The sequence below is a fragment of the Lutjanus erythropterus genome, chromosome 3, assembly GCF_056507025.1.
Source record: "Lutjanus erythropterus isolate fLutEry1 chromosome 3, fLutEry1.hap2, whole genome shotgun sequence".
Lineage (NCBI taxonomy): Eukaryota > Metazoa > Chordata > Actinopteri > Lutjaniformes > Lutjanidae > Lutjanus > Lutjanus erythropterus.
Genome location: NC_139319.1, coordinates 8,350,177 through 8,362,031, shown reverse-complemented (window position 1 = coordinate 8,362,031; position 11,855 = coordinate 8,350,177). Strand labels below are relative to the sequence as shown.

The 11,855-nt window shown below is 38.8% G+C and overlaps 1 protein-coding gene and 1 pseudogene across 2 annotated transcripts; one reads left to right on the top strand and one right to left on the bottom strand.

The window, feature by feature from the left end:
- Positions 1-2,518: 2,518 nt before the first annotated feature.
- Positions 2,519-8,385, bottom strand: cfap45 (cilia and flagella associated protein 45). 2 transcript variants are annotated; one of them, XM_084714880.1, is made up of 12 exons: positions 8,152-8,385; positions 6,960-7,067; positions 6,513-6,631; positions 6,164-6,308; positions 5,896-6,060; positions 4,816-4,994; positions 4,213-4,342; positions 3,956-4,102; positions 3,727-3,840; positions 3,411-3,604; positions 3,067-3,291; positions 2,519-2,953 (listed from the first exon to the last, which is right to left on the bottom strand). In XM_084714880.1, the coding sequence occupies exons 1-12, from the start codon at positions 8,152-8,154 to the stop codon at positions 2,887-2,889; spliced, it is 1,596 nt and encodes a 531-aa protein (XP_084571006.1). In that variant the 5' UTR covers positions 8,155-8,385; the 3' UTR covers positions 2,519-2,886. The 2 variants fall into 2 exon arrangements, with proteins under 2 accessions (XP_084571006.1, XP_084571007.1); XM_084714881.1 differs by having other exon boundaries at positions 6,513-6,571.
- Positions 8,153-11,253, top strand: LOC146329603 (zinc finger protein 711-like; annotated as a pseudogene).
- The last annotated feature ends 602 nt before the right edge of the window (positions 11,254-11,855 follow it).

The following is an 11,855-nucleotide window of genomic DNA, read 5'->3' as shown; positions in this document are numbered from 1 at the left end:
TAAATAAGCTGTTCTAAAGTCTGGTGGTACGGCAGCGAATACTTCTGTATCTCTTGCCAGACGGCAGTAAAGGTGAACAGGCTGTGGCAGGGGTGGGTGTTGTCTTTCAATATTTAATCACAGTGGATGCAGTTAATTATTATAAAAACAAAAATCTACAAACTGATATATAAAAACAAAATCATGGAGATCAGAGGCATTTTCATCTGTCTAACCAGCTGTTTCATCCTCCAGATAAAGTGATCTGCAACTTGAATACTCACAGGTGAGCTCCATTGAACTCATGTTGCTTCTAAATACTGCTGGCTGTTTTACTTTTGTCATTATTTATCTATTTATTTATTTTATCCTTCATCGATTTCAATCAATCTATTAAACTTTGATATAGCACTTTTCATACAAACAAAATGTGCTTCAATACCCCCCCACACACTCACACACACACACACACACACACTACACCACCCTCCAGCCTTCACACACATATACAATGGTGCAATGACTTTGTAATTAAATAAAGAACTAAAATAACAGCGTTCATTAAAACAGGAACAAAAAGGAAACGGGAACTGAACTGAGGAAATGCTAGTGAGGAAACACCAGATGCAGAATAAATAAAAAAAGAAACAAAGATAAATAAATCAAAATAAGTGAATAAATTAAAAACTTAAGCAGTGGGTAAAAAGTGAAAAACAGTTTAGAAAACACAAATAAATAAATAAGATAATAAACAGGTTTAATTTAATGCCAAGCTAAAAAGGTAGGTCTTGAGTATCAACAATTTGAAGAGGTTTGTTTTTACTTAGAGTCCTTTTTCAGTCGATCGGTGTAAAAAATAATGCAGCTGCACTGACAGGATTCAGTGTTGTAAAAGAAAAGCATATTCAGTGTCCATAGTAGTCATATTTTGGTTAAAGTATAAGTGTCTGAAGCATACTGAGAACACAGATGGACAGTTGAGAAGGGGATTATGCAGCAGGAGCTGTTGTAGAGGCTAAAAACTAAAAGTTGTACCCCCACACTGAAAAACACTGGGTTGAAAATTATCCAGTCTGCATGCAGAGTCAAGTTAACGCAGCACTGCATCAGTTTCTGTTCTGACCCCACGCTGGGTTAACTTTTAGCGCGGGAGTCAGTGAGCGTAAGAGGAAGTAATGTCTCAAAAATAACTTTGTTGTTCTGTGTTTGCAATGTGCTTCCATTGAAAGAGCCATCCTAAATCCGGTTTTGGAGCGACATTTGCCACCATTCGGACGACGTCTGTTTCAGAGACGTCCCTGACTGTTTCCCCAAGACAATGCCAAGACACATTCTGCACGTGTTACAACAGAATGGCTTCATAGTAAAAGAGTTCAGGTACTAGACCAGACTTCCTGCTGGCCAGACCCGTCTCACACTGAAAATGTGTGGTGCATTATGAAGCACAAACTATGACAACACAGACCCCAAACTGTTGGACATTTGAAGTTGTATATCAAGCAAGAATGAGAAAGAATTGCACAATTAGTGTCCTCAGTTCTCAAACGCATGTTGTTAAAAGAAAAGATGATGCATCACAGCTGTAAACATGCTGTCCCAGTGTTTTTGGAACGTGTTGCAGGCATCAAATTCAGAACAAGTATATACTTTCAACAAACAATAGTTTAGCAGTAGTTGTCTTTGTATTGTATTCAACTGATTATAGGGTTTATAAATCATTACATTTTGTCTTTATTTAGATTTGACACAGCGTCCCAACTTTTTTGGAAACATACTGAGCACACAGATGGATAGTTGAGAAATGGATTATGCTGCAGGAGCTGCTTCAGAGGCTAAAAACTAAAAGTTGTACCCACACTAAAAAAGACGCTGGATTAAAATTTACCCAGTATGGGTTCAATATTGCACCAACATAATTTCAGCCAGTACAAAAGGGTAGAAACTCACACAACAGAGGTGCTGTTTTGGTCCAGTAACCCAACTGTAATATACTGTAAAATTAACACCAACTCTGGGTCAAGTTAACTCAGTATTGCATTGGGGCTATGTTGACCTCACGCTGGGTAAATTCCTAACCCCATGTTTTTAAGTGCACAGTCACCTGTAAAGCGTGAGAGGGAGTAGGAATGTCTCAAAAAGTCACTGTATTTTGTTGTTTTGCAGTTTGCAATTTGTTTCCACTCAAAGAGCTATCCTAAAACACCAAAAACTAGTAAAACGTGTACATACCAGTGATCATCAAATTATAAAAGTGCTACAGAAACCTGTATTGGTTGTTCTCATACATGTTCAAGCAAGGCTGTCACTTTTTTTTCTTTTCTCAGCACTGACAGCTATGCCATTGTTAGACCATAGACTCTTGATTTGAAAAGATCAACAGATGATTGGTTTTACTCCCCAGACATCAACAAACTTTACATTTACATTTATATATTCTTCTCTAAAAGATAGAAAAGTGCAGCTGCAAGCTACTGGTAAGCTACGCTGAGTTGTCTTTTCGTGTTGATCTGATTTTCCTTTGGATAAGTGCGCAAGCAGGTGAGGTCGTCTGAATGAGTGATTTTATTAATGGATAAATATTTTTAAAACAAAGCGATCAGAGGGATGTTTCCAACGCAGCCACCATAAAACAATAATCAGCAAGCATCCTATAAATTAAAAAAACACACACCGACAGAAATAGAAAATGACAATGAAATGAATTTCAAATATCTGTCCTAGTATCCCCTTTTCATTTACTATTCATCTGAACTAAGAACATTCTCAAAATCTATATGCTGAGGGCTGAAAAGCACAATTGTGGTGCGGTTTGTTCAAGTTAATTTCCTAAAACTTGTTTTTACTTTTTAAAATAAACCCTGTAAAATGCGATGACTTCACATCGTTCTGGATCCAGTTGTGAGAGAATCAGAATATGTCGCCCCGGGCCTTCCTCTCCACTTCACTGCAGTACTTCTCGGGGAGCCCTGTAGCCCTGCACAGTGACAAACACACATCAGGTTTATTCAGTGAATATACACACACACTCACGGTAGAGTTTGTATGTCCATATAAATACCATCATTGCATTAGCACGCCTGTACTTACTTGAGCTCTTTCAGCTTCTTCTCCTTGATCTCATCGAGGCGCAGACGTCTCTGTCGGGCCTCCTCGGCCAACCGATCGGCCTCCTTGAAGGTCTCTCTGCGCTTATTGATGGCCGAGAGCTCGCGGTCCTTCACCTGGTGTCGGATGGCCTTGGCGTGCTCCTGCGCTTTCTGACGCTGCTTCTCCTCCTCCTCCTTCTGTTTGGCGATCATTTCCTGTTGCACCCTATGTGGACAAAGGTAGACAAGGCAGGAGAAAGTGATATTAATAAAATGCTACAGCTACATGTTTGAATCAGTATGAATTAAATGCATAAATGAAAAAGAGTGAACGAGGCGTCTTACTTCAGCACCCTCTCAAACTCTGCCTTCTCGCGCCCGGCCTCGATGGACAGGAAGTGCTCCTTGCAGCGAACCTGCTCCAGTCGGGCCGCCCGCAGCATCGCCTCCTCCTCAGCTTTCTTTGCAGCCGTCTCCTTCTCTTTTCTCCTCCACTCTCTGTCTGCGCTTTCTTGGTTCCTCCGAGCACGGAGCTCATCCTTACAAACGCACAGACACACAAGCACGGTAAATTTGGACATGCCTTCAAAAACGTGATCAAATTGTGAATTTTAATCTGCTATAAAGTTAAATTCGGCACATCGATGGTTTTATTCCTGACCTGCTCTGCCTTGTAGTCTTTTGCTTTTTCTTGTCGGGCCCTCAGCCTGGCGATCTCCAACTCCTTCTCCTTCTTGATGCGTCTCTGCTCTGCTTCATATTCCGCCTCCCTCTCCTGCAGGGGTCAGCAAAAAAAAAAATCCAAAATGTGTTGAATGCTAAGACTTACTTAACTGAACTGTAGGGATAGTGGTAATCTGTCTGTGGAGATAATTTGCTTCTCATCTGACCAGTTTGCTCTGGATGTATTCCATATCTCTCATGTCTGCAAGCCTCTCCTCCTCTCTTCTCTGCTCCTTGGCCCTCATCGTCTCGGCATTGATGCGCCTGATCTCCTCCTGCAGACGCTCCTGCTCCTCCCTCTTCTTCTCCAGGGCCTGGAAGAAGTCAACAGGTCAGAGAAGAAACTGACTCTGCACATCTTTCTTTGAGCGTGTGTGTGACCGTGTCAATGGCTGTGTGTGTTACGTCTGTGCACGCGCTGCACCTGGAGGTCTTCCAGGTTCATTTTCTCCTGATTCTTTTGTATCTGCCGTCTCTCGCTCTCTTTCATCTCCTCCTGAATTTGCTTGTCCTCCAGGCGTTTCTGGATCTGGTCATAAATTTGCTGCATCCCACTATAATATAACAGGCACAACACACACATGATAATTATGCTACACTGGACTTGACAGAGGACACACATGATGACTTTGCCTTTACTGCTCACCAGTAGCCTGATGATAAGAAAAAGGGGTCTGATTAGAAGGATGGTGGTGGTTTGGGTGGATCAAGTCAACAACAAAACTGTAAAGATAATTCTTTCAACTGCCTTCATCACATCAAATCAATCCATGAAAGATTTTGTGAGTATTTTCCAGTAGAGCTCCCTTCAACTAAAATGGGAGAAAGTATCTGGACTGGTTGGATCTGTGCCCTGAACAGTCAACTTCTACAGATTCATTCCTCTGAGAGAATTCTGTTGGCGAAATTTGATTAGATATTTCCTAACCTCCAGATTAAAATATGCAGATGACCGACCGTTTTCTCCATTTGTTTCGTAGTATTTCTGTTTTTCTTTAATAAAGAATCAAAAAAGAGTTGCCTTCACCTGATCCTCTGGTGTTTGCGCTCCTCATCGATCTGCTCCTCTATCTCCAGGGCTTTGCGACGCTCCACCTCCATCATGGCATCCAGACGCTTCTCCTCCTCCGTCAACGCCGCCTGGATCTGCCTCCTCTCCTGGATTTGGTCGTCACGTGTAGCTTGACACTGAGCACCGAGGATCAGCTGAGCACACACACACACACATACACACACACAAAAGTATTGAAACATAGAAAAGTAAAAATTAGCAGTACAGCCAAAGATTGTCAAGATCACTTTTGTTGTCCACATATCCACAGCTGCTTCCTACCTTGTTTTATTTTTACTCAGTTTTTTTTATTGGGATTTGAAACCATGCAAAATTAAATAACTCACCCCTCCATGTTTCTGCTGAAACAGAACCCCATTCCTATTAATGTACTGTTTAGTAATTAAACAGTCAGTTTCATAAACAAATTACATATGCATATAAATAAATACATTGTGACAAAAATTGTAGGTGAGACACAAAATAAATAAAATAAAATAATAATGATAAAAGGCAATACAAATTAATAATAATGAGTATAAATAGATAAAGAAAATCATACAGAAAAAAATCAAATAAAATGTAACACATGTAGTTTCATAGTTGATTAATTGGTTGATTATTCTTATGATTAGTTGATTAATAATTTTTTGCTTTAAAATGACAGAAAATGGTGAGAAATGTCAATCGGTGTTTCCCAAAGCCCAAGATGACGTCCTCAAATGTTTTATTTCACTCACAACCCAAAGATATTCAGTTTACTGTCAAGAGAGGAGTTAAGAAACCAAAACATATTCACATTTAAGAAGCTGAAATCAGAGAATTTTGAGTTTTCTTCTTGAATTGATTATCAAAATAGTTGGCGATAAATTTAATAATTTATTGATAACTGATTATTCGTTGCAGCTCTAAGGTCTTTAATCCACAGACTAAAAGTTGGAGGGAATTCTCCCTTCCATTGAAGCAAAAGAGATGCCAAACCTATCACATTTTCTGCCTTGTGACTAAGATGTTTGTCTGGTGGAGCGACTTGAAATACTGCCAGCTGCTTCCTACCTTGTTGAGCTTTCTGATCTCCTCCTCTTGCTCCATCCGTAAGGCGCTGGCCCGCTCCACCAGTTGCTCCGCGCGGTCCTGTTCCTCCAGCTCAGTCAGAGCCTTGTTCTCTTTTCGGGACAGGTCTGCCTCAAAGATCTGACGCTTCCTCTCCTCTGCAGCTTTCTGGATGAGTGGTTACATTAAAAGAAGAGTGAGGGGCGTATTGTCTTAATGGAACTGTGCAAGTTAAAGGACCGATTTGATTGGAGTTTTTCATGTTTCCTACAATTTCCTCCTCTTTCTTCTTTTGATAAGCCTCTTTCAGCGCCTCCTTCTCCTCCTTGGTGACAACCCGGGCCTCTGAGGTGATCCGCTCGAACTCAGCTGGAGACAGGATGATGGACTCTCCTGAAGGATCCTTTAATGGGATCCTGGAGTCATGACAGGCAGCGGTTTTCTACATTATGAATCTGAGTTAACAACACTGTGACATTCAAGTAAGTTCACACCTTAGTACCCACTTTTCAAATTTGCTTTATATTATTTTGAATTTAAATTTAGCTACTTAAATTTCCATCTATTAGAACAGGTAACATCCTTTAATTTTTGGCATTTGTCAGAGAGCACTGGCCTACCTGAGGTTGCGAATGAGATCTTTGGTGATGATTTGAATGGTCTCTTCATGTTTTTTCTCCTGGGACAGATTGTTGGCATTAGAGGCTGAGTTTCCTTGTTTGTCTGCTTGTGACATTTCCTGGACAAATTTTAACTTTAGTTTATTAGGATCCCAATTTGCAACAGCACAAGCATTAGCTTTGCCTCCGAGGGTCCCCACATATAATCATGCACATTTATACACACTATATCCACATAAACACAACAAACAAAGCAGCTCTTTTCTTTGAGTTAACAACCAAATACAAGCAGAGCAGAAACAAATCCTTTTCAACATTTGTTAAGTCAAACACAGAATTATAAATCAACCACAATTCCTCAAGAAATCATAGCAAACTTTAACATTTCTTCATACATTCACGCAAACAGTGTGGGAGTGGGCTTTAATATGCACCACATTCACTCACAGGTTTTGGGTTCCCAAACAGGGTTTCGTCCACCTGTGAGGTTGGGGCCCGTGTGCGGTACCGGCGGGTATAAGACCTGCTCCTCGAAGTCCTGCTGGATCCCAGTCTCTACAGGAATTAGCATTAACTTTACTTGAGTATTTCTATTTTATGCAACTACACTACATCTCAAAGGCAAATATTAAGTATACTCCACTACATTTAGTTGTAGTTACTAGTTATTTTTCAGAATCTTCCTGTTCAGTGTAAACCATGTATCTTACTACATACTTTGAAATGAACTGAGTCTTTTTAATAACTGAAGGATTAAGTGTTGCTTTGTGTGCTCAGAAAAGTCTCCTACCTCTTAAGCTAAGTCATTCAATACCAGCAAGAACATTTTGCAGACTGTTTACAGAAGTCTTTGTTGAAAGTGTTTTATTTTTAACATGTGTACATGGTATGGGCACCTGGGCGCTAAGAACAAAAACAGACTGAAACAATCACAGGTGAAACAAAAAGCCAAACCAATTGTGTCTGATCCTGTGCATCCCTTTTTAAAGAATTCATAAAACTGCCCTCAGGTAGACGTTAAAGAGCTGCTGCAGCGAACAAGAATATTTATAAAAAATCTTTCACACCAAACGCAACAACTCTGCTAAACTCGTTAACATGATTCAGACTGGAATGCACAGACTGGCATGGACTTCACTGTGCATGTTCTGTTGTTATTCTGTGTATTTTAATATTATGTGATTTTTTTTTATCAACCAACAGCCGAAGGAGTCTGTATTTCTGAGACCAAGTTGCCTTTCCAGACATTTGTAGTTTTCGCTGGGCAGCCAAACTTATGTTGATCTTATAGAATATGATGCATTACTGTAAATTAACCTACCCAACAGTATGAAGTAGTAAAATTAGTTCAATATAGAACATTAATGCACCAGTATTAGTTATTAATCAAGAAACATCATGTATATGTCTAATAGTAAAACACTGTCAATAACCATTTTACTGCAGAGTAAGTAATTTTACCTCTGATGCTTGTGGTATATTTTGCTGATAATGCTCACGTACTTTTACTTAGCTTAAGTTTTGAATGCATATATGAGAGTATTTTTAAGGTGTAAGGTAAGTCTTATTGGAAAAACTAGGATTTCGCAGTAGCATGGCATTAGTTTTTATTTTACCCTGATGTTAACACTTAGCTTACCATGGTCCTTGGTCAGTGGTGTCCAGGTCAAGTGAGAATTAATTGATATAATTAATATAACAGCGTTAGTTGCTCCAGAAAAGTTTTGTTTGCGTCTTCGTTTTTGTCAACAATTTACAAAGACTGATAACACGAGCTAAATGTTTTATCATAAAAGTAGCTAGTTCACTCATAAACTTGACAAATTCGAGACATTTGTAAATGTTTGTTGTCTGTTGCCGTAGGAACAGATGCGCGGGGTAAAAGGAGGCGGTGCTAGCTGACGCAGCATCAGGTTCGTAATCACGTTCTGGGCTCGTGATTAAATCATGGGAACCCTAGAGTTGCGAAAGTCTCGCGAGATTTGCAATTTCTCTTATGCACGTTGTACAAATCAATTTTACTTTATAATGCGACAACGCTGCGAGTATCTGTTTGGGGTCAAGGACAAAAACGATACTTTTTTAGGATTAGAAGAGGTCACGGTTTGAGTTAAAACAATCACTCTCGCGAGATCCGTCGCAGGTCTGGGTTTCCCAAGTACCGCAGTACAGCTTTGTGTATATTTTTTGTGTATTTTTTGAGTAAATAATTAATAATTAAAGACTAACAGCCATTTCATGATACCAGAAATATTGAGAGTGTCTGTTCTAGACTTTCCCATCTTAACTATTGTAGCCTATTTCTAAACGAAGCAGAACAGCTGGACTATATTAAAAAGTGCTGCTATTCCAAAATGGGAATTGGGTTTATAAGCTATTTGATTATTTGTAATGGAATTTAAGTGATAATCATTCACATCAGTGTATCTTTAATTGAGTCTCTGTTATAGTTGTACAAGGTAAAGCAGGTAATTGTTGCTATGAGAGTGTAAAAACTGTTTAGTTCAGTTGTTCAGTTTGGTAGGATTAAATGATCTACATGCTGTGTTTATTGCCAATATAAGCCTAAGTAAATGCTGTAAATGGAAATGTTATTTTTGAATTACTGTATAATTCAAGACAAGAGTGGAACGTGTTTAGACATTTACTTTAGATCATCTCTGTAAGTGGTTTATTAGTTGCAGAGAAAAAAAAGTGCTTCAAAAGTCACCAGTTTTATACGCATTGCTAAAGTGTTAGCTATTTGTTATATCACTTGACCAATGGCCATATTACACTGTAATGAATATGAGTGTTTGTATATACAGGAAGTATGCCCCAGCATCACCTTGGCAACCAAGAAAATCATGGTGCAGAGAACTGCAGCCAGGTGAGAGAAATATCATCCTGTAGATGTTAAAATTAACTTGCTGCCTCACATTCATTTGTTTCATATTTTACAGACATCTCAGTGGAGTTATGATCACTCTACACCGTTCAACCTGCGGGAACAAAATACAAAAACAACTGACTGGCGAGCAACAGAGGGCCACCAGGCTTACGGTGCTCCAGTAGGAGCAGGCATTGATATGAGTGCCCTGCTCAGAGGCACTCTGCTCTGGTTACCCTGATGTCACAGGTAAAGTGGACAAGAAAAAACCACCTGAGGTGCAAGTTACCGTAAAACTGTCAGTAGATGGTGCTGTAAGTCCACACATCTTCATCCTCAGGTTCGATTTTGCTTCACATTCACATTTTTATATCTTAAACATTTAAAGGAAAGAAGATACAGTACATGGCAAATAGTAAAAATAGGTCTGTTTCCATCAACAGATTTTTATGCACATTTGGAAAGGTTGATGACCGGTAAAATGTGAAAAAAAATGTCCTCACTTTTTCTGATTTACTTGAAATATGTCTAAAATTTGGTATAGGATGGAACATGGGACACACAAATAATTTTTTGAGTCTGATTTTTCCATTGCTCTCAATGTACTCAAACAAGAATAGAATAGACATAACAACTAAGAACAAGGACAACAAAAAACTAAACAAATCAAGGTAAAGATAACACAAAAGATAATACATATGATATGATAAGATACTATGTTGCCAGTATTTGAGCTGCTTGCTGAATATTTTATAAAAAACATTATTATTTGCACTCTACCTTTATATGTTTTTTTTCTTTTAAGAAGACACTTTAAGAGCACCAGAACCTGAACACAGCAGCTTCCCATAAACAGCCTCAAGAAAAGCCGTTTGAGAAGCCAACACCACTCTGCAGTGACACCTTGTGATCCACTCAGGGAACAGACCTTTTGAATGTTTCATATGTAGATGAGGATTCACCCAGAATGAAAGCCTTAAAACACACATGAAAGTTCACAGAGGTCAGAGGCAACGAGAAGCCCCTTTGTATTTCTTCCTTTTTTTCCGTTTGTAAATAAGATGCCTGTGTAAAGTGTTTGCATCCACTTTTCTTGTTGTGCTAAATACATTTTTTTGTGTATTTGTGTTATAATATATATTATTTACAAGTATTATTAATCTTGTGAAGGCCTAAAGGCAACAAAATTTAAATGTTTCAAATGCTCATGTGACCGTGCCTTAACAATGCAACACTGTCTGAAAATAAGTGTTTTTGTTTTTCTCACAGGAGAGTTACCAAATTGTACTTTAGTTCAAAAGAAGAGACCTCCTAAAGAATCTCCTGTAACAGTTCATATGTGTGGAGAGTGTGGAAAAGACTTTCCTCAGAAATAACAGCTGGAGGAACACCGCCAGAGTCACAGAAAGCCTTACGCGTGTCCTGACTGTGACAAGACATGCAAAAACTAAGATTATTTTAAACTACATAAGCTTGTTCACTCAGGAGATTCACGTTTCCTTTGTTCGGAGTGCGGAAAGAGTTGTTTCACAGCAGATTCACTTAAAAAGCACGAGTTGACACACACGGGAGAGAGAAATTTCCACTGTGATCAGTGTGGGAGGGTGTTTTCACAATCCTTCCATCTCAACATGCTCCTCAAGACTCACGCTGGCGGCCTCACTTCTGCTCGATCTGTGGCAAAAGTTACTTCAAAGCATGTGATCTGGAAGTTCATCTGCAAGTTCACACTGGAGAGAAACCCTATACTTGTGAGAAATGTGGCAAGTGCTTCTATTACTCCCAAGGGCATTGAGTGCATCAGAAGATTCATGACAAGAAGCTAAAAAACCTCCAACAAAACCACTAGGGAGACCAAAACAACAGCTGTAAGTGGTAAATAATCAATAATGTCACCTGGGAATTCACATATGAGGGGGAAAACTGAATAGGTTAAATGGTTTGTTCCTCTATTACTCTGTGAAATAAAATATCCTTCATATGACTGGAGTGATTGCCTAAGCAATATGATAGTAATCGTGTGTATTATGTGGTCTGCAAACATTCAAACATCAAAATATTCAGTATAGGACATTATACCTTTTCGTATTCATACCATTCATACTTTCTGAAATATTTTTTCCTCATTTAAAATGAATGACCGGAATGTGCCGACTCTTATCCACACATTAATACTTTCAGCTAGAAACTTTATTCAGGTTAAAATGTTGATGACACTTGGGACTTTCTCACATTATTTCAACTTTTTTACATCTTTCATACTTTATACACAATCACAGTTCAAAACGCACACAATTTTTTAGCCTTTCTGACATTTTTGAATTAGTGTGTATGTGACAGAACAGCAGTCACACCTGCAATTCTTCTCGAATTACATACTTTTAGTGAATTATTGTTAATTGTATTTGTTTCTGTGACTCTATTTGTAATTCTCTTAAAGTTCATCAACCATTGTTGAGAATGTTGTGTCAAAA